Genomic DNA, 25654 nt, shown 5'->3' on the forward strand with positions numbered 1-25654 from the left:
AGATCTCAGCCTTCAACCTACCAGGAGGCCAAAACACCGCTGCAGATGCACTAAGCAGAAAAATTTCCCAGGACCATGAATGAAAATAAACACTGAAGTACTATAGAGCATATTCAAACAGTGGAGTTTCCCAACTGTAGACCTTTTTGCAATGACCCAAAACACCAAGTGCCCACACTTCTGCTCCATAGCGAGATCGGGACACTGTTCCCTGGGCAATGCTTTTCTCATCAAATGGGATGGATCCCTAATGTACGCCTTCCTTTCAACCCTTCTTCTATCGTGGGTCATACACAAGATCATCCGATGAAGTGGGTATTCACCCACGAAAGCTCATACTCCAATACGTCTGTTAGTCTATAAGATGCCACAGAACTCTTTCCTGCTTTTACAAGATCAGAACAGACAACTCCAGAGTCATCTTGATAGCCACCATGTGGCCCTGGCAAATGTGGTTTCCTTACCTCCTAAAGATGCCCATGTGCCCACCAAGCACTCTTCCTCTTCTACCTCATCTCCTCTCTCAGGACGTGGGCCAGGTCCACCACTTAAACCTGACAAGACTCCACTTCAAGGAGTGGCTACTCCGTGGCTCTGAGAAATCAAAATGACCTGTACAGAAGAAGTAAGAGGCATTCTTTTAAACAGTTGCAGACCATCTATGTAACATACATACCTGCACAAATGGAGGTGATTCAATACATGGTGCAAAAATAGACAAATCATGGTGGTTTCCTCTCCTCTACGCCTGTTACTGGACTATATATTGGAACTTAAGAAATCGGGCCTCTCCAGTAGCTCGGTCAGGATATACCTCACTGCTATCACAGCATTCCATCACAAGGTGGATGAGTTCTCAATCTTCGATCACACAATCACCAAGAGTTTTCTCAGGGACCTTTGTAACATTAACCCCAAAATATGACCCTCTACTCCATCATGGGACCTCAATCTGGTGTTACAAGGTCTTATCGAACCCTCATTTGACCCATTAGCAATGTGTTCACTACTCCACCTTTTGATGAAGGTGGCCTTACTCATCACCAGCACATCCACTGGGTGTGGGAACTGGGAGCCCTCATTGCACAACCCCCCATACACAACATGCTTCAAAAACAAAATTACCTTAAGACCACATCCCAATTTCTTACCTAAAGTTGCCTCCTCATTCCATCTGAATCTGCCCATTCATCTCCCATTGTTCTTTCCAGATCCCCCTGGGAATAAACGAGAAGCAGCACTCCACACCCTAGATGTCCAAAGGGCGTTAGTCTTTTACATTGAGAGAACAAAGACTTTCAGAAAGTCACCAAAATTATTCCTTTAGATCATGGAACGGTCAAAGAAGATGCCATATCTAAACAGAGGCTGTTTTAATGGATCTCTGGCTGCATTCACTGTTGTTATCACCAACAATAATTACAACCCCACCAGGGACCCGCACACACACCACCAGATCACTATCTTCTTCAATAGCCTTCTTTAACAATGTCCTCATTTTGTACATCTGCAAAGCAGCAATCTGGGCGTCAGCCCATACATTCACACAACATTATGCCATAGAGCATCATTCATCATCAGATGCTTTATTCAGGCTTACAGTTTTATCGTCCACCACGACTGCAACTCTGAAGCCCCTCACTTCCACTGAGAGGTACTGCTCTACAGTCACCTAAAGTGGAGCACCCACAGGGACACTCCTCGAAGAAGAAGAGAAGGTTACTCACCCTGTGCAGTAACTGAGGTTCTTCGAGATGGTTGTCCCTGTGAGTGCTCCACTATCCTCCCTCCTCCCCTCTACTTTGGAGTTTTCACACTAGATACTTTGTGATACAGAAGGAACCACAGGGTGCGGGGCGGGGTTGGTTGCACGGCACTATGTAACTGCCTGAGGTGGCTCGAGACGGGGACAGTGCACATGCGATTCAACCAGGCAATGCTACTATTACAAGTGAAGGGGCATGCAATCACCTAAAGTGGAGCACCCACAGGGACAAACATCTCAAAGAACCTCAGTTACTACACCGGGTGAGTAACCTTCTCATTGTCCTCTGCTTTGGATTTGCAATCCACAACCTCTTTTGACTCTCTGAGTCCCTCTGTTTTCCATGATGGGAAAATTAAGCAAAAATTCCACAAGTTCAAACTCAAAGGGTCATATTCTCAGCTGGTATAAACCAACATAGTTTATGTCACCAGAGTTTTGCCAATTTATTCCAGTACTGTTATGCTGAGTTTTTATCCTCTTGCAAGATTTTCCTTGAGAAAGTAGGATGTGGCCTATGGTACACCACAAAAAGTCAACTGCTTTAAAGATTTTATTCAGTTATATTTTAAAATTTTCTCCATTATGTAAATACTTGAAAAGGGGGAATATAGAATTATATACAGACTGATAGGGGTTTTGCTACCTTTTTAAAAAAAATACAGTGGAAAGGAATTGAAATTCCCTATTGGTTGTTTTTGTCTCATTAAAATTACACTTTGTCTAGCCTATTTAGTACAGGCGCATACATTACAGCATTGTTTGTCAGATGTAAACAATAATTACCCATGTTTTAATTTTTAAACTTTGAAATGATTGTGTTTGCTATTATGTAAAACTGGCAAATATATGTTGGGAAAAATATTAATTGTAAATTGTTCATTACAAAACTGCCTCTATAGTTTTGCACAGCAAAGTGATATTGAAATGAGATCTGAATGGTTCACACTAGCAGAACTAATAAGGTTTTGAAATTGATCACCCTACTGGTTATGAGATTCAAATGAGAATAGGAGTGAAAATGACTGTTCTCTTTTTTCATTATTATAGAACTGACTATTGCTGACACTTTCAGTGAAGTAAATTGTGTGATGAAACTGCAGTATATTTGGGGCTATGTCGGGTAGCAAGCCGTGAAGTTGGGGCTTCTACATCTGTATATTAAGGAGCCAAAAATATTTTCTGCTTTGGTATACTCAGTTGGTACTGATTGCACATAATTTGTGCTCACGAGCACTATGCTACAAGCTTTTAAATATGCAACCTGAAATGTATGATGATAAATTCTATGGTCAATATTTCTGGAACTTCAGGTATCTCCAAGGTAGCATTTCTAGGGAATGGATTTTACACACACACACACACACACACACAGACACACACACACACACACACACACACACACACACACACACACACCTGTTTAATCCTTTAGCATGAAGAGAAGCAAGTGATATATGCTGAAATAGATTTTAATAGGATTTACTATAATTGAAAACCAAAGCCTAGTGACCTACTATTAGAGATAGAAGTCTAACAAGTGATAGGTCTATAAAGGGAATGGAATATAATAATGGATGAGGAAATCAATGAACAATTTAGAAATAGGTATATACTAAAAAGAAAGGTGACCTTGAATGGACTTTACAGGATAGCCTTGGGGATTGAACAAATTAATCAGAGCTCCAATGCCAATGCAACTTTCTGGGCAAATAAAAATAAAACTGCCTAGATAGAACATGATGGAGATGGACTTGAACTTATAATTAGAAGTAGCAATGCTGTGTGCAATCTATGGTATTACAAACCATTTCTTGTCATGTTTCCAATATAATATACATAGGGTGTGATCATGTTTAAAAGGAGGATTTAGGGTTTCTAGCAATAAAAATCATTCTACTGTTTCTAAAGCTGATACAGTTAAAAGTTTAATCATACAGGTTTGCAAGAAAGGGGAATAGAGACTAAGTTAATAAACCTGACAGATATGCTTTGTAGATGAAGAAGAAAGCTAATTAAGCCAAGCATAGCGGCATAGTGTTAATTTTTAAAAGCACTTTTTAGCATATTTGTAGTAAATTTTGCTACAGCTGCTGCATATTTCCTAAGAAGCTATCCTACACTTTAAGTTTAGCATCTTTGCTGCCAAGGTTTCTTAGCCAGGTAAGAAAATTATATTATTAGGCACTATGCTAATATTTATTTCAGCACATGGAAATGTATCTAGGTACCAGAATATTTTTCATTCCAATAAACTGGATTCAGCGAAAACTAATTATTTTCTCTTTGAGAGGAGCCAGAGGTTAGTATGGGGCATTTGCTCCTCTATCCTAAGAGCTGTGTCATGTGGGATACTATAGGGCTACACTTTTCAACATGTATGTAAGACTGTTAAGGGAGTTAGTGAAGGACTGCATTTCCTTCTATATGGCCATTACACCCAGCACAACATCTCTGTTTTATCAGACCTGGATAGTGAAATTGATAGGGCTTTCCAGCAGTTAGGTGAAGTTGGAGTTTGTCTGAAAGCTGCCTGATTAAAGTAGAACCTGGTTAAGATAGATGTAGTGTTTGTAAACTGGGAGAAACCACTGGTAGAGATAAAATCTGCTTTTTTAATGCAGAAAGTTTGCCTACATCTGGTTCTCAGGTTCAAAGTTTAGGGGTCTTACTGGATCCTTAACTGCTTCAATAGTCCAGACACAGTGTTAGCAGTGGCCAGAATTTATGCTTCATCATTGCGTGGCCAGGAGTTTGCAACTTTTTCTATCTGGTCATGGTCCTCACCACTGTGACCCTTACTTTTACTACTTCCATCATCATTCTGCCGGAGGGTACAGGTGAAGCCCATTCAGATACATTAGCTGGTGCAGAATGTAGTGGATCATTTAAACAGCAGGGCTTCTCGCAAGACTGAATTGGCTTTCATTTCATTTGGAGGGGCAATTCAAGATATATTTTGAGTGATAAAGCCCTTCAAAATTTGGATCCTCTGTATCTTAGTTACCAACTCTTTCATGTTATACTCCTGTGTTTGAGATCAACTTGAGTTTGAAGTCCCTGGACATGTTAGTGTTGAGGCAGAATGTTCTCATTGAAGGGTTATCAAAGTTGGAATTTAGTTTGCTTCCTTGCTGCTATGAAAGCTGGGCCTGTTGAAATTCAAAGCACATTGCAAGGCTTATCTATTTTACTGTTTTTTTTTTCTGAGAAGCGGGTCTGAGGGAGATAAAGGGGGCTAATTTTCTGTTTTCCTGAATCTAGGGGGGGGTCTCAAGATGGTCAAAAATGACTGGAGATTTTGGGTGCCCATATTCTGAGACACTTTATAGAGGCCTCTTTGTGGTGTTGCATGGAAGATTTTGAAAACTTGAAAATCTTAGTTTCTTTTGACAGTCAGTATGTTTCTGAATGAAATAATTAAATTACATGTGCACCTAGAGCTCAGGATAGGTAGATCTACATTTATCAACATAAATAAATAACCATATAAAATCTGTGGCTACTGTGTTTTTGAAGACTGCATATGGCTCAGTAAGCCACAAAACATAACCTCCATGCTTAGCTAGTTTATACAGCTGGCATGAAGAAGGCCATCAAATAGAAGTAACCAGCCTTTAGAAGTGGATTGATGAAGTAGAAGGCTCTTGCTTTCTTACATTTTCTTTGTAACACCCTTATGACTGCAGTGAATCTTATAGGCTTGGGTTGCAACTCATTGATGGAGAATGGGAGAGTTCATATTGCAGTGAGCATCAGTTTTGTTTTGTTTTTGTTTTATCCTATTAGAGTGCTGGAAGGGGAAAAGAAAGAAAAAACCACCAAAGATCCTTATATGCTTACATTTTTGAATCAATGACCCTTTAAAAATCTTACTTGGTGTTCTGACATCTCTATTTGTTAGGGTTATCATACGTCTGGATTTTCCCAGACATGTCTGGCTTTTTGGTCCTCAAATCCTCATTCGGGGGGAATTGCCAAAAAGCCGAACATGTCTGGGAAAATGCTTTGCTGGCATCCCTGTCCCCTGCTTACCTTAGAGCGGCTCCGGCAGCGGCGGCGGCTGCTGCTGCTCCCCCCACACATCTCAGCTCTGTGTAGCTGAAGAGCTGAACTGCCCGAGTGCTACCAGCTTCACGGTTTGCCGGGCAGCCCCCAGACCTTCAGACCCTGCGCCCCCGGCCGGGTGATTCCCCTCCTGGGCTCCGGCTGCGCTGGGGAAGCGCCCAGCCGGGGGCACAGGGTCTGGAGGTCTGGGGGCTGCCCGGCAAACCGTGAAGCTGGTAGCGCTCGGGCAGCTGTTTCGCATGGCTGGGAGGGAGGAGGAGGGGGAATGCGGGGCACTCAGGAGAGGGGGTGGAGTTGGGGTGGAGACTTTGGGGAAGGGGTTGGAATGGAGGTGGAGTTGGGGTGGGGAAGGGGCGGAGTTGGGGTGGGGCCAGGGATGGGGAAGGGGTGGGGCTGGGGCCCCGTGGAATGTCCTTTTTTAAAAATGTTTTAATATGGTAACCCTACTATGTGTGGCATTATCATAAGGGTGATGCATATAGGTAATATGTTTGCTTCTACTGCTTCTAGAGTTCTAGTGTTACCTACTGGAAGATGTTAAAATATATAAGTGGCTTGTCAAGGTATGCTTAGAGCTATTTTACAGCAGTGGGTGGAAATCATACTGTATCTGATGAAAGCCTTCCATACTTATCCTGAGAATCCTCCATGGCTAGGGCATCAAGAATGGCCATGCTAGTAATGATGGGAAAAGACTTACGGGCTGTTCTCAGGGCATTCATCCTGTTTTCACCAAACCTTTGTTTTCTATATGTTGCAGTTGGGCTGAATAAGGACAGTCAGAGGCTACACATGGGAGACATGTGACCTCTGTGCCCCTCCATTTGCTGCTTGGCTTCTACTGAGCATGCTCACATGGACTGAACATGCTCGGTCTGCTGAAGCTGCTGCCCTCACAGTGCACCCCCACTGTCGGCAGGCATGGTTTCCTCTCTGAGGACAGTCACTCTGCTCTGGAGAAGAGATTGGATAGAATTGCTGATGTGGTAATCTACAGCGGGAGAAAAGGCTCACATTTCTGCTAATTTAGTTTTATTTATTTCTTCGTATAAGTTGTCCCTTGTCAGTCACATGGCATAGGAGATACATAGGTGCATTAAGTTATTGTCATGCGTGTAGTTTCCCTATACATTTCTTTCCCTTTGCACCATGTTGAAATATTGTACTTGGTCCTAAGAAGTGGGGAACAATGAAAGATTATGGAATCATCCAAACAGTGTGAAAATTTATATATGCAAGAAAAACTTACACTTTCACTCTTTAAAACTTTTGTAAGTTAGGCCTGCTGGCAACAAAAGTTATATATATAACTGAATCATGATTCATTTCAATTATTCACCATTTAAAATCCACCTTGTTTCTCACTTTACAGTGAATGGAAGCTTTCTGCCCAAGTATATTTATAAAGCATAAATTAAGCATATAATATATGCTTAAATGCATTGCGTCTAATTACAAGGACTTCAAAACATCCGTTGCTCATTGAAGACAAATTCTGATATTCTGTTTAGATTAAACAAAACAGATTGGAGTAATAGACTTCATGTCTTTCAAAACAACCAAAAATTGCTAAGAAGATATTCTGGAGTACTAGTTGTTCCCCATCTGACGGTCTCATTGGCTAGCAATAAATGCAAATTTGAAAACAAATTACATTGAACAACTTAAATTGTTTCGTGTGTAGTCTTGTTGTTCTTGAATTGTTCTATTATGCTATCATCAACAGGACATCACTGAAAATGGGATTTGTGTCCCAGTGGGTTCCTGGAAAGAACAGAATGTTTCACTGATACTGAAGATGAGACTCCTCCAGCAATTGTCCCTGAAATTCAGATACATTTAATATAGTTACTTTAATTTTGGTTTTGATTTCAATTTAAAGTATTATCACTGATAAATATTAGTGTTACTCACTATGGTAGTTATTTCTTCTGCCATACTGAATAAATCTTGGCAATGGTGTAGTTTTTGCTTCCTTATTATGATAAATATTTTGACTTTATCTTTGAGGTTCTCTTTGTCATTTTTATTGCATTTCTAACACTATTAAAATAAAGAGCCATGTCCTCAGCTAGTACACATTGACATATTTCCATTGATCTCAGTTTGGACTAGCTGTTTATGCTGTGCCTCCAAGAAATGACAAGCCTGAACACATTTTCTAGCCAATAAGATATAATCAGAATTAACGTACTAATTAGCAGGCAATAATATATAGCTTAGTAGAGATTTGCGGAATATAATATACTTGCAAATGAGAACATTTACACAGCTCCAATACATGAAAGATCACATATGTAAAGTGACAGTTCTACCCTTCTCCATCGTGAGAACAAAGCAGTCATTTCCCTAATCTCCCAGTCATACTTTGACCTATAGCCCACCCAATTTACAGGATGACAACTTCATATTTACCAGTCATCAATCTCCGCACTACATGCAGACTTCAAAATTAACTTTCTTTAGAGACTTCACGAATAATTCAAACACATGGGCTACCTCTTCAGTAGCCAGACTGAATGTTCCTTGCCATATGTAACAGCCTGTCCCAATCTTACATTCTGGATGGACACCAGTCTGTTGTTAGTGGACCCAACCACTGGATCCCACATGCTTCTAAGCCCCTGGGTCTGGATAGTGACTAGAGCTGTGGTTAAAATATTACAAGTTTTGATTTTTTTGGTTGAATTGATATTTTATTTTGAAATTTCCTACAATTTTATATAATTAAAAAAAGTTAAGTACTCAAAATGTAAACAAAATCTTTGTTTGACCCGAAATGATTTCAGAATTGCCAGAAGACCCCCGCTCCCCCCCCCCCCCCCAAATGCATTGTCTGTACGGCTCGAGTAGTGACAGATCACAATTGCTAGCTCTAGGTCTGTCAATCATACTGACTGGTGCAGATACTGTGTCTGACACCCTTCTTGGGCAGTGGGACTCTGCAATCCAGCCACCTAGCGCCCCAAACCAGTCCCCATCCCTCCAGAGCTCCTAATTGCTTAGAAGGGTTCCCTCAGAGTCCCACCTCACCGTGGGGTGCCCTTAGCTTTTCAGTTAATGCCTTTAGGGATAACGTGGTAGGCAAGCAAGGAAGAGAGGCTTAGCAAAGGACTTATTTAACCACAGCACTTTAATCTTAAACAGCACTAGAGAATTACAGATCTTTGAAAAATAAGAGTCCTGAACTCTCCCCCAATAGTCTGATCTCACCCCTCCTGTGAGCCCTGAGTTTGGTCAGTACCAATAGGCTAGGCAGCCCTTCTTATCTTCTCTCTCTTGGGCCAGGTTTCCTTATGTGGCAGTGAATAGTCTCCCTTTGCAAAGAGCACCCCTCCTTTAAATAATGTCTCTGACCTCTTCCAGGTGTCCAGGGTGAGAAACTCCTGTCCCTTCCTCCAGACAGGCTTCTGTGTAGAGAGTTCACTGCTCTTGTGGATGGGCCAGTAGCTGAGAAACAGTCAGAGTTGATGGCACTAGATTTCTCTATGCCAGCTGCTCAGATATATTAATTTCTTTATTTAACATGTTGTTATGATAGTGCTTAAGGACCAGTCAAAAGTGGGGTCCCATTGTGCTAGGTATTATACAAACACAAAGTAGCAGACTTGACTTGAAGAGCTTACAATCTGCATAGCCATTCAGTTACATGTTATGCTTCTACTACAAAATTGATGCTCTTATCCACAATGGTGGCTGCATACACCAGTGGTTCTCAACCAGGGGTACGTGTACCCCTGGGGGTACTCAAAGGTCTTCCAGGAGGTACATCAACTCATCTAGATATTTCCCTAGTTTTACAACAGTCTACATAAAAAGCACTAGCGAAGTCAGTACAAACTAAAATTTCATAGACAGTAATTTGTTTTTACTACTCTGTATACAATACACTGAAATGTAAGTACCATATTTATATTCCAATTGATTTATTTTATAATTATATGGTAAAAGTGAGAAAGTAATTCATTTTTTGGTAATAGTGTGCTGTGACACTTTTGTATTTTTATGTCTGATTTTGTAAGTTTTTAACTGAAGTGAAAACTTGGGGTACACAAGACAGATCAGACTCTCGAAAGGGGTACAGTAATCTGGAAAGGTTGAGAGCCACTGGCATATACCATGAAGGTCATACTTCAAAATGAATGTTACAACACAGAATGGAGCATCTGAAAAGAAATGGCATTCACAAAAGCAGATGGAGTTCACAATCTGACACAGGCATGTTTCCAATCTCTCACAGCCACAACCTGCTGGCATACCAAAAATGGCCTGATTCTAAAATAAAAATGCCAACTCCAGTTTCTGACCAGACCACTATTGAAGAGGGTTTTTTTAATGCAACAATGTTTCTTTTTTATCTTTAAAATTAAGTCAGCCTCAGATGAGTTGCCAGATCAGTCTCTTCAAGATGTAATATCAAAATGTGTTAGTACCTCATGACTTGTCACAGCAAATTGACTGTCAGTTCTGGTTAATTCCAACACATCCAAAGCACACCATGTCAAAACACATTGACGAACATTTTGCCAATGCCCAGCTCTGAACCATGCCTACAACCACAGCCCATCAGGCTTTCAAGGGCAAGAAGGGGAATTGTGCACCTAAAAATTAAAGAAAACACAAATAGGTGTAAACACAACTACTGTAAACTACAGCTATGTTGCGCCATCTTATCTGCCATAAAGTTCATGAGAAATCCTGATAAAAGACCAAATAGCCTATGGGAACCAATAAGACTTACTGATCAAAGAGCTCTGTTTTGTGAGAATACCCCAACTTCAGTTTTTGACACAACCACGCTGATTTTCACGTTATTTTTTTTCATTTACCCCCCCCTTTTTTTTTTTTAAATTTAATAAGGGCTCTCCTCTCCGCTACAGTAACAAGCACTCTAAACTGCAAGGTTATGAAGGAAAATAAGCTGCCTAGTGTTGTGCAGGACAGAGTTTCCCCATGCACTTCAGCAGAGAAATAATTGACCCTGTACCTTTTGGTCAGTTTTTACTCTGCTAACGTCTAACTTTTTCTAACTATCTAAATCCTGTGCCATGATAGTGTGCTGCAAAGAATCCCCTGCAGAAGTAGGAATCAGTTTGCTTACATTCAGGGCACCAAAGAAGCCCAATGACAAGATATTTCTTAAAAAAAAAAAAAAAAGGTCTCACACCCATTCATGCAAATATTACCCAGGGACGCTCCAAACCAATAAAGTCAATGGGAATTTTTCCATTGACTTCAGTGAGCTTTGGCTCAGGTCCTTACACAACAGCAAGCTCAAGAGGTTCTAAGAGATGGGTTAATGCATATCATTGTGGATTACCATAGTCCTGGCCAGAACTTCCATGTGGCATCAAGCCAAGATACCTCAGCATAACATCGGAAATCTGACATTCCTGCACAAAAAATTATAGGCCAGTTAGCTATAACTCTCTCAATCATTTCAGAAATACAGGAATTTAGTTATCACTGACATTTCCTTCTCAACGCCCCATGCCAGTCCTTGCATCTTGTCACCCTGGAAATGGGAGGACACAGCAGCAATGCCATTGTTAATACCTGGAATGTTCCTTAGAGTGAAAAATATATTGATTCTCATACAGTGCAAAACAAATTCCCATATAATTTAATTAGCAAGGGAGACTTAGATGATTGATTGTGTATTATATAGAAGACAGACAAATTACCAGGCTAGAATGAAATGAATCTGTTCATTGATTCCCTCTCATCCACCCCTATATAGCCATTGCACCAAAGATTTGAAAAAAATCTAGGAACATGATGTCTCTTACTGTGGCTGCTTCCATCCAAGAAGGCCAGCACACACAATACCATGATCCTTGTAAAAATATATCAACACCCAAATCACCATCTGTGTCAGATTATATCTGTGAGTGTGAACCCCACTCTAAGCTCCATGATAAAATCCCTTATTTATTTAGGAATTTCTCCTAACCAAGTAAATCATCGTGTATTACTTTGAGACACTTTGGTGAAGTGATGAAGGAATCACATGCTTGCCATTACAGAGACCAACTAAGAACAAAGAGCCCTCGCAGGAGCCACCACCCTCCATACAAAACGAAGATGTTTCAAGAGCAATTGCTAGTGTCACAGGGTGACGCCCTTTGCTTTCCGATCACCTCTGAAGTTTTGCAGCTGTAAAACTTTTTCCCTAGGGAGTCCAAATTCACCATCCCAAAATCAGTTTAAATCCCTAAGAAAGTTAATATTTGAGAAGGGCTTTCCAATGTCTCAACAGATAAAGGCCATAATCTGACTATTAATGACCAAAATAAGGCCATCATATGCTGACAATCATATGAATTATTACTGCATGCAGATAAAAAGTTGTCTACATTATGAGTTACTCAGATCAGACTAGATTCCTTTACTAAAGCCCATTCCAAAGAAACTTAAATCTTTCAAAACTGTTCATTAAACAGCAACACCCTACAGGCAAAGCTTTGTTAAAATAAAAGTTTTCTTGAAATTGAAAATCCAGTATATCAGAGTTCATGATGGACTGGTAACAAGCAAAGCGTACATTTTACATCAGTTTTGCCATTAATGCTCAAACTATTAAAAAAATCGAGAGGCATATATCTAGTAAAACAGACTGCTACTAGGGGAAGTCCTTGACTAATTCTCCTTTTGGGTACAAACAGGGCTGACGCCAAACATAGACAATTTTAGCTCTGAAAGAATTTTAGGAAGTTATGGGCTAACAACACTGGGCCTAGATTCCACTTTATGTGGGACCATAACTGAGCAGTAAATTACATGTGCAAAATGAATACATTCCCAAACAGATGTTACACTTCTACACTCATTTTCTGAACATTCAAAGATATCTTTCTAGTCTCCAGATTGCCTATTTCCTCATTGACATACACAGAGCCTCTTCCTTCTAATTTGCACTATTAGCTAAATTTATCTTCTGTGTAATTCAGTTGCCTCTATTTGAAACTTTAGCCTAGATGTCAGAATAAGTTTCAAAGTATCTAGGGTTTGATTCAATGGCTATTAGCCAGGATGGGCATGGATGGTGTCCCTAGCCTCTGTTTGCCAGAAGCTGGGAATGGGCAACAGGGCACGGATCACTTGATGATTACCTGTTCTGTTTATTCCCTCTGGGGCACCTGTCATTGGCCACTGTCGGAAGACAGGATACTAGGCAAGGGAGACCTTTGGTCTGACCCAGTATGGCCGTTCTTATGTTGATTGAATTACTGGAGTTTCCATTTTCTTCAGTGTGGTACAATACTATTTCATTTTTTAAAAATAATTTATTTCAAATCCAAGGACACTAATAGCGACACAATACATATTTACATAAGGAGAAAGTAATTGTGTAAACAAGTGGGCAAGATTGCTTTCTGTGTTGAAATGATGATTTGCCAATGACAAGTGAGAATATAATATGTTATCTTCTGCAGCATCAATTCCACAACACAAAATCATTCCTATAAACTATATCCAAACATTTTCTGTTGCAATTATAAATTATGTCAATGTTTTTTGTATGCAGTATCAGTCCCAGGATATCAGACAAGAAGATCTCCATGTGAACTTGAAAGCTTGTTTCTGTCACCAAAAGTTGGTCCAATAAAAGATATTACTCACCCGCTTCATCAATGTTTTTGACATTTTATGTTTAGATTTCTTATTTGATACTAAGGAGTTATTTAAGTTAAGCTCCAATGTGGACACAAGAGCAAATGGATGTAAATTGGCCATCAACACGTTTAGGTTTGAAATTAGACAAAGGTTTCTAATCATAAGAGGAGTGAAATTCTGGAACAGCCAACTAAAGGGAGCAGTGGGGTCAAAAAATTTAGCTAACTTCAAGCCTGAGCTTGATAAGTTTATGCAGGGGATGGTATGATGAAACTACCTACAATGGCATGTAGCTGATCTAAGACTGCTAGCAGCAAATATCTCCAATGGCTGGTGATGGAACACTAGATGGGGAGGGCTCCAAATTACTATAGTGAATTCTTTCCCAGGTATCTGGCTGATGGGTCTTGCCCACATGCTCAAGGTCTAACTGATCACCATATTTGGGATTGGGAAAGAATTTTCCCCTAGGTCAGATTGGCAGAGACCCTAGTGTAAATGGTAGATTCCCTATAACTTGAAGTCTTTAATCATGATTTGAGGACTTCAGTAACTCAGAGGTTATGGGTCTATTGTAGGAATGGGTGGGTGAGGTTCTATGGCCTGCAATGTGAAGGAGGTCAAACTAGATGATCATGATGGTCCCTTCGGACCTTATAGTCTATGAGTCTATGCCATCCTAGCAACAGTATAGGCCCATTACTAAATGGAAGTGGTTAAAATTGTTAACAATGATGCAGAAAAAGGCAGAGGTGTTCAATACACCTTTCTGTTCTGTATTTGGAAAGAAACAGGATGATGTGCTTGTATCACATGAGGATGATGATGATGTACCTTCCCGTTCATTAGTGAACAAAGATGATGGTAAACAACATCTACTATGGATAGATATTTTAAAATCAGCAGGCTGGATAACTTGCACCTAAGAGGCCTTAAAGAGCTGGGTGAGGAGATCTCTGTCCTGCTGATCATAATGCATCTTGGAATAATGGGGATAATGTGGGGCATACTGGAAGAGTGCTAATGTTGTACCAGTATCTAGAAAGAGCAAACAGGATGACCCAGGTAACGATAGGCCTAACCTCAATCTCAGGCAAAATATTGGATAAGTTGGTATGGGATTCAATTTAAGGATGGGAATATAATTAAAGCCAGTCAGCATGGTATTATGGTTGGTAAAAGAATAGATAAAGTAGACTTTTGTGAAGTATTTGACTCAGTACCTCACGACATTCTGATTAAAAAATGAGCACTATGAATATCAATAAAGCACGTGTGAAATGTATTCAGAGCTAACTAACTGACAGATCTCAAAAAGTAGTCATCAGTGAGGAATCATCATTGGCGGAGGGTGTTTCTAGTGGGGTCCTGCAGAGGTCGGGGGTAGGCGCAGCACTATTGAACATTTTCATCAATGATCTGGAAATTATTATAAAATCACTGTTGATAAAATTTGCAAATGGTGGCGAGGTAAATAATGACTACAGAGCAGTCTGACTCACTTGATCTATTCAAACAAACTGTGCTTTAATATAGCCAAAGGCAAAGTTATACATCTAGGAACAAGGAATGTAGGCCAAACCTGCAGAATGGGGGACTGAATACTGGGAAGCAGTGACTCTGAGAAGGATTTAGGGGTCATAGCGAGCAAGCAACTCAGCAGGGCCATTCCAGCACTCCCAGATCATAGGGCCATTAAGAAGCCTCAGCCATGTCCCTTTTCCTTGGTCATGCTTCAGACAGCGAGGATCAGGAAGGAAGTTAGTTTAGGAAGTGCTAAGACAACACAGAGATGCTCCTAGGCAGGGAGAATCCTCTTGTGTGGTTGGACCCTTTAGCTTCAGGGTTGCTGTGCACCAATGGAGTACCAAAAAGCAGCTATATTTTCATAGGCAGTAATATGCCAATTTTAATCTACCAGAAAAGGCCAGTGTGATAGTGGTGTTGAAATGTCAATATTTGCAATCTAGATTTGAACGATGCTTAAATCCAATTATTGGAATAAAAAAAAATTCCCAACATCACTGGTATCACAAAATGAGATGTAAAAGATGCTTCTACTGTTAATGGTTGCTTGGATTATTTATTCTCAGTAATCAGGACTGAGTATCAAATAGTTGAGATGACCATTTGAGAATGTAGATTGTTGGTATGCTCAAAGGATTTGCTAGGAGGGGCCACTTCCTTTTAAATGCATTGTAAAAGTTTTTGTTGATTAATCATATGTCTCCTCCTCTTTTCACATCACTTTTAGATTTTGAAGGTCCACTGAAAAGTTGGGACAGGTGCAAAATCTTCCACTATTACAAAATGTGTGCTTGTGCTTTGGGGGAGGTGATTGAAGTGTTTTTTAGTATCTTGATGAAAACTGACAAGAAGCATTAAATACCTTATTAGATCAGCATCTATTTTTACTCTTTCTAATGCATTTTTGCCTGAGTCTCATTTATACTAAGACATTAGAACTGAGCACTTTTGCACAAACAAATTATTTTAGGGGTTTGTGTTTTGTTTTAAAGAACTATTTTATTCTATTTTTACAAAATTTTCTTATAAGCAGTGTAACTTTTGATTCATAGCTGTACTGAAACTGCTTTCTCCCTGTGATGGGGTAGTCCACCATCAAAGGAGTAATGCCTAGTGGTCAGCCTACGCCACCACCTGGCATGGCCTTTAAAGGTTTTGAAAGGTCCAATAGAAAGATTATAGAAATCTAAGGGGAATAGGGATAGGGAACAAGCAGACCAGGGAACTAATAGTGCTTGGAGAGGGAATCTTGTTATTGTACCTTAAGGGGCTAGGGCCAGGAGCCTTGGAGAGAGGTTGGAGCAAGGCTTTCCTCTCACCCAACCAATTGGGAAGGAATTGGGACAAGGGGAACAGCATAAAGGATGCCTCCTCCATAATAGCAGGACTAACACCAAAAGGAGAAGCCTGGCCTGCTGAACCCTCCAGATTGGAAGGCTAATTGTGAAGGGTATTCAGCTGAGGGGAGCTGGCCAAGGCCTTGCAGCTGACTAACCTAAGACAAGAGATATAACTCCAGCTCCCAAAAGAGAACTGAGGGAGAACTTCTACTTGAAGGAGGGTGATATTGACTACTCTAAGGCAGAGAAGCTGTCTGTGATATAGTTCCTGTCCTAGAGAGAAGGCTCAGGGGGAACTTCTTTTTAAAGGTGAGAGATACTGACTGTCTTAAGGCAAGGGGCAGAGAAAACTACTAGCCGTACAATCCAGCTGTGAGACTGGCTTTTAGGAAATGCCTCTGTAGCTGACCCAGAAGCTGTGAGAAGCCATAACATCAAGGTGAGGGTAGCAGAATCTGCAGATGTGGTGAAGATGCCAGTGAGCAAGGTAAGGTAGGTGTGGTCCTGGGAAATGACAAAGCGATTGAAGGAATTGTACTTAGCCACTTGAACAGGGCTGGAACCCAGAGGAGAGGCTGGACCGGAGTTCCCGTAAAAGGGGCACTTGACTGAGAGACCCCCTGTAACACTGCACCCAGACTCTAGCTGGGACTCTGGGGGTGAAAGTTGTGATTTCACTTCCCATTGCAGGAGAAATGTGAATAAAATATTTGTTTGAACCAAAAATGCAAATATCTCCAACTTCAAGCCAGTCTCCTCTCATGATTACTGTTCTACTCTCAACTAGGGAATATAATTCTGGAATATGCTTTTTCTATTCCTGCTAGTCTGAATTCATATCCCTTATTGTGCATTGTTTATTTCCTCCTTAGGGTTGTTATATTTTGAAGTTCTCCTTCTGGAATACTTAAAAAATCAAGATTACTTTCATATGGGGAGAATGTACTTTATTCAGATTCTGTTAAACTTTTTTTGAGAACAGTCCTTTTATTCTAAATGATCAGAAAACCATGTTCTTTTCAGTTTAGTTGCATTGAAACCGAGGCAGTGCTAACTGCAGTTCTCCAAAGTTGTTTTCCTAACTTAACTTCATTTCAATCCATTTTTTAAAAGAGAATAAAAGATATTGGCTTAGATCCTTAGCTAGTGTACATTGGCAGAGCTCCATTGAAGCCCATTGAAAGATACTTCTAAACAAAAGATATGTTTGAGAGTTTTTTCCTTCTCATTTTAATGGCAAGGCTCCAGATAAAGAGAAGATAAAGTTCTTCATTTTTAAAATGTGTCTGTTCCTGTTACTTATTCCTCACTGGAACTTTTAATTGGAGCCTTCCTGTATCCAATCCCTGTATGTGGAATTCCTTCTCACTTAGAGACTGATCGAAGACGCTTACGAAACAATGTGGCTTGCTATCCCCCGTTTTCATGCTCACAACCTACTAGGGCAATTGGTTGGCTCTCTCTCCATTCCACTCTAACTGGCCACCCCCTTACAGAGATTATCTCAGAAAACACAGGGTGAAATCCTGCCCCTGTTGATGTCTATGGGAGTTTTGCCACTGACTTCAATGGAGTCAGGATTTTATCTTTTGTGTTTTGGGGCTTGTACCACTGAAAATAGGTTATATTATATAAATGAACAAGTATACACTATTCAGTATCTGTGGAACTAAATCTGCAGCGCCTGTTCTATCTGTATATATGATTGGAAAACCTGACATATATTTCTACAGTCTGCTCAAATAAAGGATGCAGATGTCATTTCTGAGCTCTATTTTGGAAGGCCTCTGGAGATTTGTCATAATATGGGTCATCTCCACAGCCACAATATTACGTCTGATGGGCAATATGTCAGTAGCAGATGCAATAACAAATATATTTTTCTCTCGAGTCTTGATGGCATACTGTGATTTATATAGATATTCTAAAATAGTATTTTCAAGATTTTGATCTATGTGCTGAATGCATCACTGTACAAGATATAATTAATGTAGCTGTAAGTAATCCTTAGCTAGTCTTCACACCTTCTCTTTGCTGTGGTCACTTGCTTCAAGAAAGCGCAGAGCGCTAATCTTGAAAACCCTATAGCAAGTATGTGACTGCATTAGCAGCTCATCATTGGTGTAATATTCAAGTACAGTAGGTTTTACATTTTTCCTTATTTTATTACTATGGAACTGCACTATAATAAATTAAACTGCGGGGCTTTAGAGGTTTTAGCCTGGAGGAAGTTTATATTGAGTAAGTTAATTTATGTTTAATCATCATCATTTAATACTTTATTCTGTGCTGGGATCCACATTGTGTTGCACTGAAAGATGAAATACTCTTTGTATTTCAGGGGCTAGTAATAGTATCTGCCTGAAACTGCCGCTCCATCAGGACACCATAGTTTTCCTGGAAGTATTAGGTCAGATATGAATGTCTAAATGCCTTAGTCTGTGGTAATCAGTGGGGCAATATTTGACCTGAAAGATTTTAGTCCCATACATCTGTTATCCATATGTCTTGTCCACAACTAGCTTATCAAGATCTCACTAGATGGATGTGGTATGTTGCATACATAGTGTCAGAATAATCAATGTAAATGAGCTTCCTCAGATGTGAGGTCAAAGGGAGCTGCCTGCCCTGCCTGTTATTCTACATATTGTTTAACTAAATCAAAGGTCAAGATACAAAATCATGCACTCAGTAATATCAAATGGATTTGACACACACGCTGGCAGAGTTTTTGTCAATAAACTGACGAATGGATTACATTGACATTTTCCCCCTTCCATGGCATTTAAATAATGGATGCTCTTTTTATGTAATATGTAAGCTAAGTGCAGCATAACACAACTGAGTTAATATATGGTTTTAAAAAGAAGTATTTAGGACACCAGGTATGAGAGAATACAGTGCAAAGGAAAGTGATAGTATTAAAAAAGTAAGAGCATATTGTGGTGTGCATCAGGCCTTTCCATTTAAAACAAACCAAAACCAAAAACCCAATGTGACATGTCTTTCACTTTATTGATTTATGCTACAGCTTGGGTGACATGTCACAGCTAATAAGCCAGTTTGTGATGTTCTGCTTATTTAATTGAGAAACAGGACATATGTCATAAAACGTTGCAAACTTAAGTGCAAAATATTACAATATACTGTATATTGGTCATATGCTATATATGTTTTTTGGGGGCGGGGGTGGCTCTAGCTTTTTTGCCGCCCCAAGCACGGCAGGCAGGCTGCCTTTGGCAGCATGCCTGTGGGAGGTCCCCGGTCCACGGCTTCAGCGTACCCCCTGCCGAATTGCCGCCAAAGCCGCCGGACCGGCGGACCTCCCGCAGGCATGCCTCCGAAGGCAGCCTGCCTGCCGCCCTCGCAGGGACCAGCAGGCTGCTCCCCGCGGCTTGCCGCCCCAAGCACGCAGTTGGAGCGCTGGTGCCTGGAGCCGCCACTGCTTTGGGGTATACATGTGTTTATAACAAATAAGACATGGGAAATGGGGACAGAGATTACATAGATCTTACTTTTTTGACATGCATATGTTGGGATGCTTGTAGTTTTTGGCAAAAAATTACTATTTTCAAATAAAGATGAAAGCAGTTACTTACTAATCTTGTCTATTGTATGCTGTGCCCTGAAAAGAAATGGCTAAGGAGTTGGTTCTGGATTAAACAGACAGTATGACACATCTGGTGAATAAAACAAAATGCATGGATACCTATATTTGGTTGTGCTATGATTACACTGCTCTACAGCCAAAATGCTTCTGAAATAAATGTAGTTAAACTTTACTAATTCTGGGTCACTGAGAACGATAATGATGCTTAAAATTGTTGATTGACTCTAGTTTTCAAGATATGCTATTGGGTCAGTATATATGACCCTTGACTTGGGAATGGCGAAGGATAAATGAGTTATAAAGGGAAGGGATCTCAATTTAAACCAGAAATGACTAAAATACATCTTTGACTGGATCTATGAATAAATCTATGACTGGGTTTGGACAGTACTTGCTTTTTAGGCAAAACAATGAATGATGCAATCTGAAGCTGGTATTGCGTCATACATGATGTAAATTGCATCATGTTATTCCTAGAAGTCATGGATGATGCAATCATAACGAAGCTTATATCACTCTGCTGAACAAATTGCCCTATATCAGCTCTAGAAATCATACAGTGTCGTGCTCTCTTATTTGTCAGTGTTTGATTTTGCAAAGGGACACGTTTCTGTTTAGCCAAAGTGAGCAGAGATGCCTCATACTTGTGTGAACAGTGCAGATAAGTTCTGCTATGTTTGTGGTGAAGTGACTTTTGCATCACAAAAGCACAGTATAACCACTATGGTTAAGAAAGCCTATCACCTTTATTTTGGCTGCAAAATTGGAGATCAGGACAAGAGGTGGGCCCCACACATATGCTGCAACACTTGTGCAACAAATCTTCTCAAGTGGTTGAACAGGAAAAGGAAATCTATGCCTTTTGCAATGCCAATGATTTGGAGAGAGCCAACAGATCATACCAGCAATTGTTACTTCTGCATGGTGCCTCCAGTTGGGAAAGGTGTGTCAAAGAAGAAAAAGTGGACTGTGCATTATCCAAACATTCCATCAGCTATACGCCCAGTATCCCACGGAGAAGGACTGCCGGTTCCTGATGCACCAGAATCATTCTCACTTGAGTCAGACGAGGAAGAGGAAGAGGATGAAACTTCTGGTCCTGAACCATCAATGTCACAGGACCCACATTTTCTCCCATCCTCCTCCTGTGAAGCACACCTCATAACACAAGGTGAACTAAATGACCTTGTCAGGTATTTGGAACTACCCAAGAGTAAGGCAGAGCTGTTGGGCTCCAGACTACAGCAGTGGAATCTCCTGGCAGGTGATGTTAGGGTTTCCATGTTCCGTGACCGTCAAAAGGATCTTGTCCCATTCTTCTTCATGGAAGGTGATCTTGTAGCCTGCAACAACATCGATGATGTGATGGCCGCACTCAACATCGTTCACGATCCAGATGAATGGAGACTGTTCATTGATTAATCGAAGACGATTCTTAAAGCTGTTTTACTGCATAATGGCAATGTTTTGCCATCAATTCCAGTTGGTCATGCAGTCCATATGAAGGAAACCTATGACAACATGAAACAACTTTTGAGGTGCATAAACTATGACCAACATCAGTGGCAGCTTTGTGGCGATTTGAAGGTTGTTGCTCTCTTGCTTGGTCTGCAGACTGGATACACAAAGTACTGCTGTTTTCTCTGCGAATGGGATAGTCGTGCAAGAGATTCCCACTACATCAAGAAAGATTGGCCACTCCGACAGTCATTGGAGCCTGGGAGGAAAAGTGTTCAGCATCCACCACTTGTTGAATCAAGGAAGATTTTGTTACCACCCTTACACATCAAACTGGGTCTGATGAAGAACTTTGTCAAGGCCATTGACAAAACACAAGCAGCTTTCAAGTACCTCCTTGGAAAATTTCCAAGGTTAAGTGAAGCTAAGATAAAGGAAGGTGTCTTTGTTGGTCCTCAGATTCGTGAACTGCTTCGAGATGATGCATTTGACCATGCACTGCGTGGCAAGGAAAAGACGGCATGGAAAGCCTTCCAGTTAGTGGCAATACATTTTCTCTGAAACAACAAGGCAGACAACTACAGGTTGTTGGTGGAAAACCTCAAGGCATACAAAAGCCTTGATTGCAACATGTCACTAAAGATACATTTTTTGCACTCTCATCTAGATTGTTTTCCACCAAACTGCGGAGCAGTGAGCGACGAGCACGGTGAGCGATTTCACCAGGACATTGCAACAATGGAGAAACGCTATCAGGGCAAATGGAGCCCATCAATGCTTGCAGACTATTGCTGGACAGTGACAAGAGATGCTCCATTTAATGAATACAAGAGACAAGCCAAGAAGCGCCGAGTAGACACTGAATAGGACTAAACTATGTACATAATAGTTTTTGCCTTTTGTTTCATAATAAATTTTATTTATATAACCCTTTTGCTGATTTTTAAAGTGTTACATAAACAGGACAGGTGAAATATTATCATGTAAAGCAACCATAAACACATGAAAAGACCTAGGTTTCCAATTTATGATTAAAACTCTACTATCTACACAATATACATAGACATAAAATGTAAAAACTTAAATATCTTAGAAACAGTAGCCAATCAGTTGTTTTAATTGTCATATTTGAATTCAGCACATCAAAATACATAATAAATAGCACATTTTATCTCTGAAGCAGACGACTTCTCAAAAATTGTAGACCAGTGTTATGGGTAAAATATTGACCCTGTTTGCCATATATCTGGTTATGAAAATCCCACTTCAAGGCAAGTCTGCACCCACAACTCTGCTAAAACAAGCAGAGTAATGGACGATACTGGGAATCACAGTGTTAGAGATGATTCTAGGTCATTTAGGCCATCCACCTCCAATGCAGAAATATTACCTAAGATACATTTTCTACTGATATGTCTAGTTGAGTTTTCTAGTCCTTAGTGATGGGGCTTCCGTCATTTCCCTAGGAAGAATTGCACAATGTAATAAATCTTCCCATCGGGAAGCTTTTTCGAGAGCTGACTAGATGATCACAGTGGTCCCTTTTGGCTTTATAATCTATGTATTCTATTCAGCCTAAATTTTCACTTAATTTTGTCATATTAATTTTTCTAATGTACATATTTTTGTTATTTATTATTACACCCTTCTTATGCAGGTGGAAACTAATCTCTTCCATCCCTCTCTGTCACTTGCTGCTTCTATCTGCTTTGTGGTGTTAAGATTGACTGTACCGCCTTCCCTGCTAAAAGTTCTTCATAAAGTTTCTTTTGGGCATCCTTTTTTTTTTTCATGCCAGTTGGTTTCCACTTGACAGCTTCAGGTGGGAGTCTGTGTGTTGGCATGTAGAGTACGTGCCCCAACACTTTCTTCTAATTCTAGTGGAGACAAGAGGCTGGGTAGTGAGTTCTCTGATCTGTTACTTGGTGATAGTCTTTCCAACAAATGTCCAGGCACTTACTTTCAAAGGCTTAATAGATCTCCAGCTATATGTAAGCACTGAAATTACATTTGACTTGAAAATTATGTTCTATTGTGGTGCTGTATATCTTCGATTCCCATACATTGTTGAGTTTACTGAGTGCTGTGGATATCTCTATTTTTCATGTCACTTCTTTTTTTTAAGATTTCCATTGGCCAGTATGGGACTGGGAGTCAGTTGTCTGGGGAGGGGAAACACTGAGATTGGATGAGGACCTGGGAGGAGGGAAGGAGACTGGGATTGGCTGTACAAGGCACTAAGAACAATTGAGGAGAGCTAGAGTGTGGGGGGGATGGGACGGGAGGGGTCTGAGATGTAACTGAAGTATACAGCAAGAACTAGGATTGTCTGGGCAAAGAGACTGGGACAAGGATCCAGGGATGCAGGAGACTTGGACAGAACTGGTGAGACTGAGATTGGATGAGGAGCCCAAGGAGGGAGACTGGGACTAGGAGCCAGTGGCAGCGGGAGAGAGAGAGACATTGGACAAAGAGTCAAGAGGTGATGTGATTGGGCAGACTAGGCCCATAGGCCCCCTACTAGAGGCCTCAGAGTCTTGCCACACCCATCCCAGGAAAGCAGCAGTGGAGCGAAGTCCTCCAAGTGGCCTAGAGCGACTGTTCAGGAAAGCAGCCACTCAGAGGGTTGCAGGCTAGGCTAAAAGGAGCTGCAGTGTAGACCAGAGTCAGTTCCTTGCTGGAGCCAGAGGAGTGCAGCTGGTATTCCTGGCTGGCCAAAGGGAACTGCAGCACCGCGGACAGCTCAGTGCTGGTAGGGGTTGGGGAAGCAAGAAAGGGCTCCTAGCTGGCTACTGGGCCTGAAAATAGAAGAGCCCTGAAGTAAGGATGAAGCATTGGTGAAGGCTGGGGCTAGGGGAAGTGGCCCAGGGAACTGAAAGCAGTTTAGTTAAAGGGGCATGGCATCATGTGGCTGCTATTCTTAGAGTGCCTGGGCTGGGACTTGGAGTATTGGGCAGGCCTGGGTCCTCCCCTTCCCTGATAGGCCACTGGGGAATTAGCCCACAATTGGACAGTGAGAAACTGCTAGAAGGGGCACCATAAACTGAGAGAAGTACAGACACATCCAACCAGAATGGGGTGCTTGTGAGAGGTGGGTGCCATGCTGTTACTGGGGGGAAACTCTGAGTGGGTAAAGAGACTGGGACTAGTTGCGGGGGGCGAAGGAGAGACTGGGAGTCTGAATGGGGTGAGTAAAAGGCTTGGACTGGGATCAGAAGCCTGAGGAATGGAGACTGGAACTGAGTAGGCAAGGAAAATGGAACTGAGACAACAAGCTGGGATGGGAAGAAACAGGACTGTAAAGGGGTCAGTTTGCGGAGGATGTGGCAGAAGGGGTCAAGTTTGGGAGGAATAGGCAAGAGTGTGACCACTAGAAACATTTTCTGTTCACCTGTTACATGATGACGACATTAAGAATTAATTTGAATTAGTTTCTGTTGAGAATGAGACTTACTTAAGCAAAATTGGACATTTGTAGTTTGCTTTTGACATATGTTTTATTCCAACATTTTGGGTTGGCATATAGTCATCTGGTTTACAAATATTCAATCTACAGTATGTAGCAACAGAAGGATTAAAGCCCTGGACTTCTCTCTGTGGTACTTATGTGCATTTCATTGTCATGAAACATGAAAAGGCCATGTAGAGCTCAATTTTTTCAAAAGTGCCTAAGTGACTTAGGTGCACTGAGATTTCTAATATACACCTGTACAACTGAAAAAATTGACAATGTGTTTTAGTCCTTTAAAAAAACTTATTTTCCTGTACCATGACCAATTCCCCATACAGTTCCGATCAACCTGTAGTAAAAAGTGTAATAAGTTGTCAGTGTTGTCTGCAGTAGTGAATAAGCACTTAAGGGCATGCTGGTTGAAGACAAGACACAGAACTTTAATTAATTGCATGAGTGTTCAGCTCAGTTTGAGTTTGCTCTATGTCCTGGAAATATTTACTTCATTGGGCATGCTCAGATGCTTAACACATTTATAGAGGGCTAGATGTTTGAAGGTATTTAGACACCTAAAGACGTCTAGTTGATTTTCAATCAGAGTTGGTGCTTAATCACCTGTAGAAATCTGTCCTATAGTCTCCTATACTAATAGCATTATATTACCAAATGGATGCCTATCCTTACATTTTAAATTGTTTTCAATAGGCAAAAACTTGTGATCCGGCCACTCTGTGTTCCTCTCTATAAAGGGCACATTTTGTTCCACTTTTTTATCATTTAAAAACACAGAGCAGAGAATGTGACTTACTCCTGAGGAT

At 40.8% G+C, this 25654-nt stretch overlaps 1 protein-coding gene across 10 annotated transcripts in view; it reads left to right on the forward strand.

Annotated features, from left to right (window-relative positions):
* Window positions 1–25654, forward strand: part of IMMP2L (inner mitochondrial membrane peptidase subunit 2) — an 854519-nt gene that overhangs the window by 610279 nt on the left and 218586 nt on the right. Inside the window, exon 5 of one of the 10 annotated variants that reach the window (XM_034769361.1) lies at window positions 7560–7674. The exons of the other annotated variants lie outside the window; for them this stretch is intronic. Coding sequence (XP_034625252.1) covers window positions 7560–7623 — 64 coding nt within the window. The 3' untranslated portion in view covers window positions 7624–7674. Of the gene's footprint in view, window positions 1–7559; window positions 7675–25654 lie in introns of those variants that run through there. 10 annotated transcript variants of the gene reach the window in all.

This window comes from Trachemys scripta, chromosome 1, assembly GCF_013100865.1.
Source record: "Trachemys scripta elegans isolate TJP31775 chromosome 1, CAS_Tse_1.0, whole genome shotgun sequence".
Classification (NCBI taxonomy): Eukaryota; Metazoa; Chordata; order Testudines; family Emydidae; genus Trachemys; species Trachemys scripta.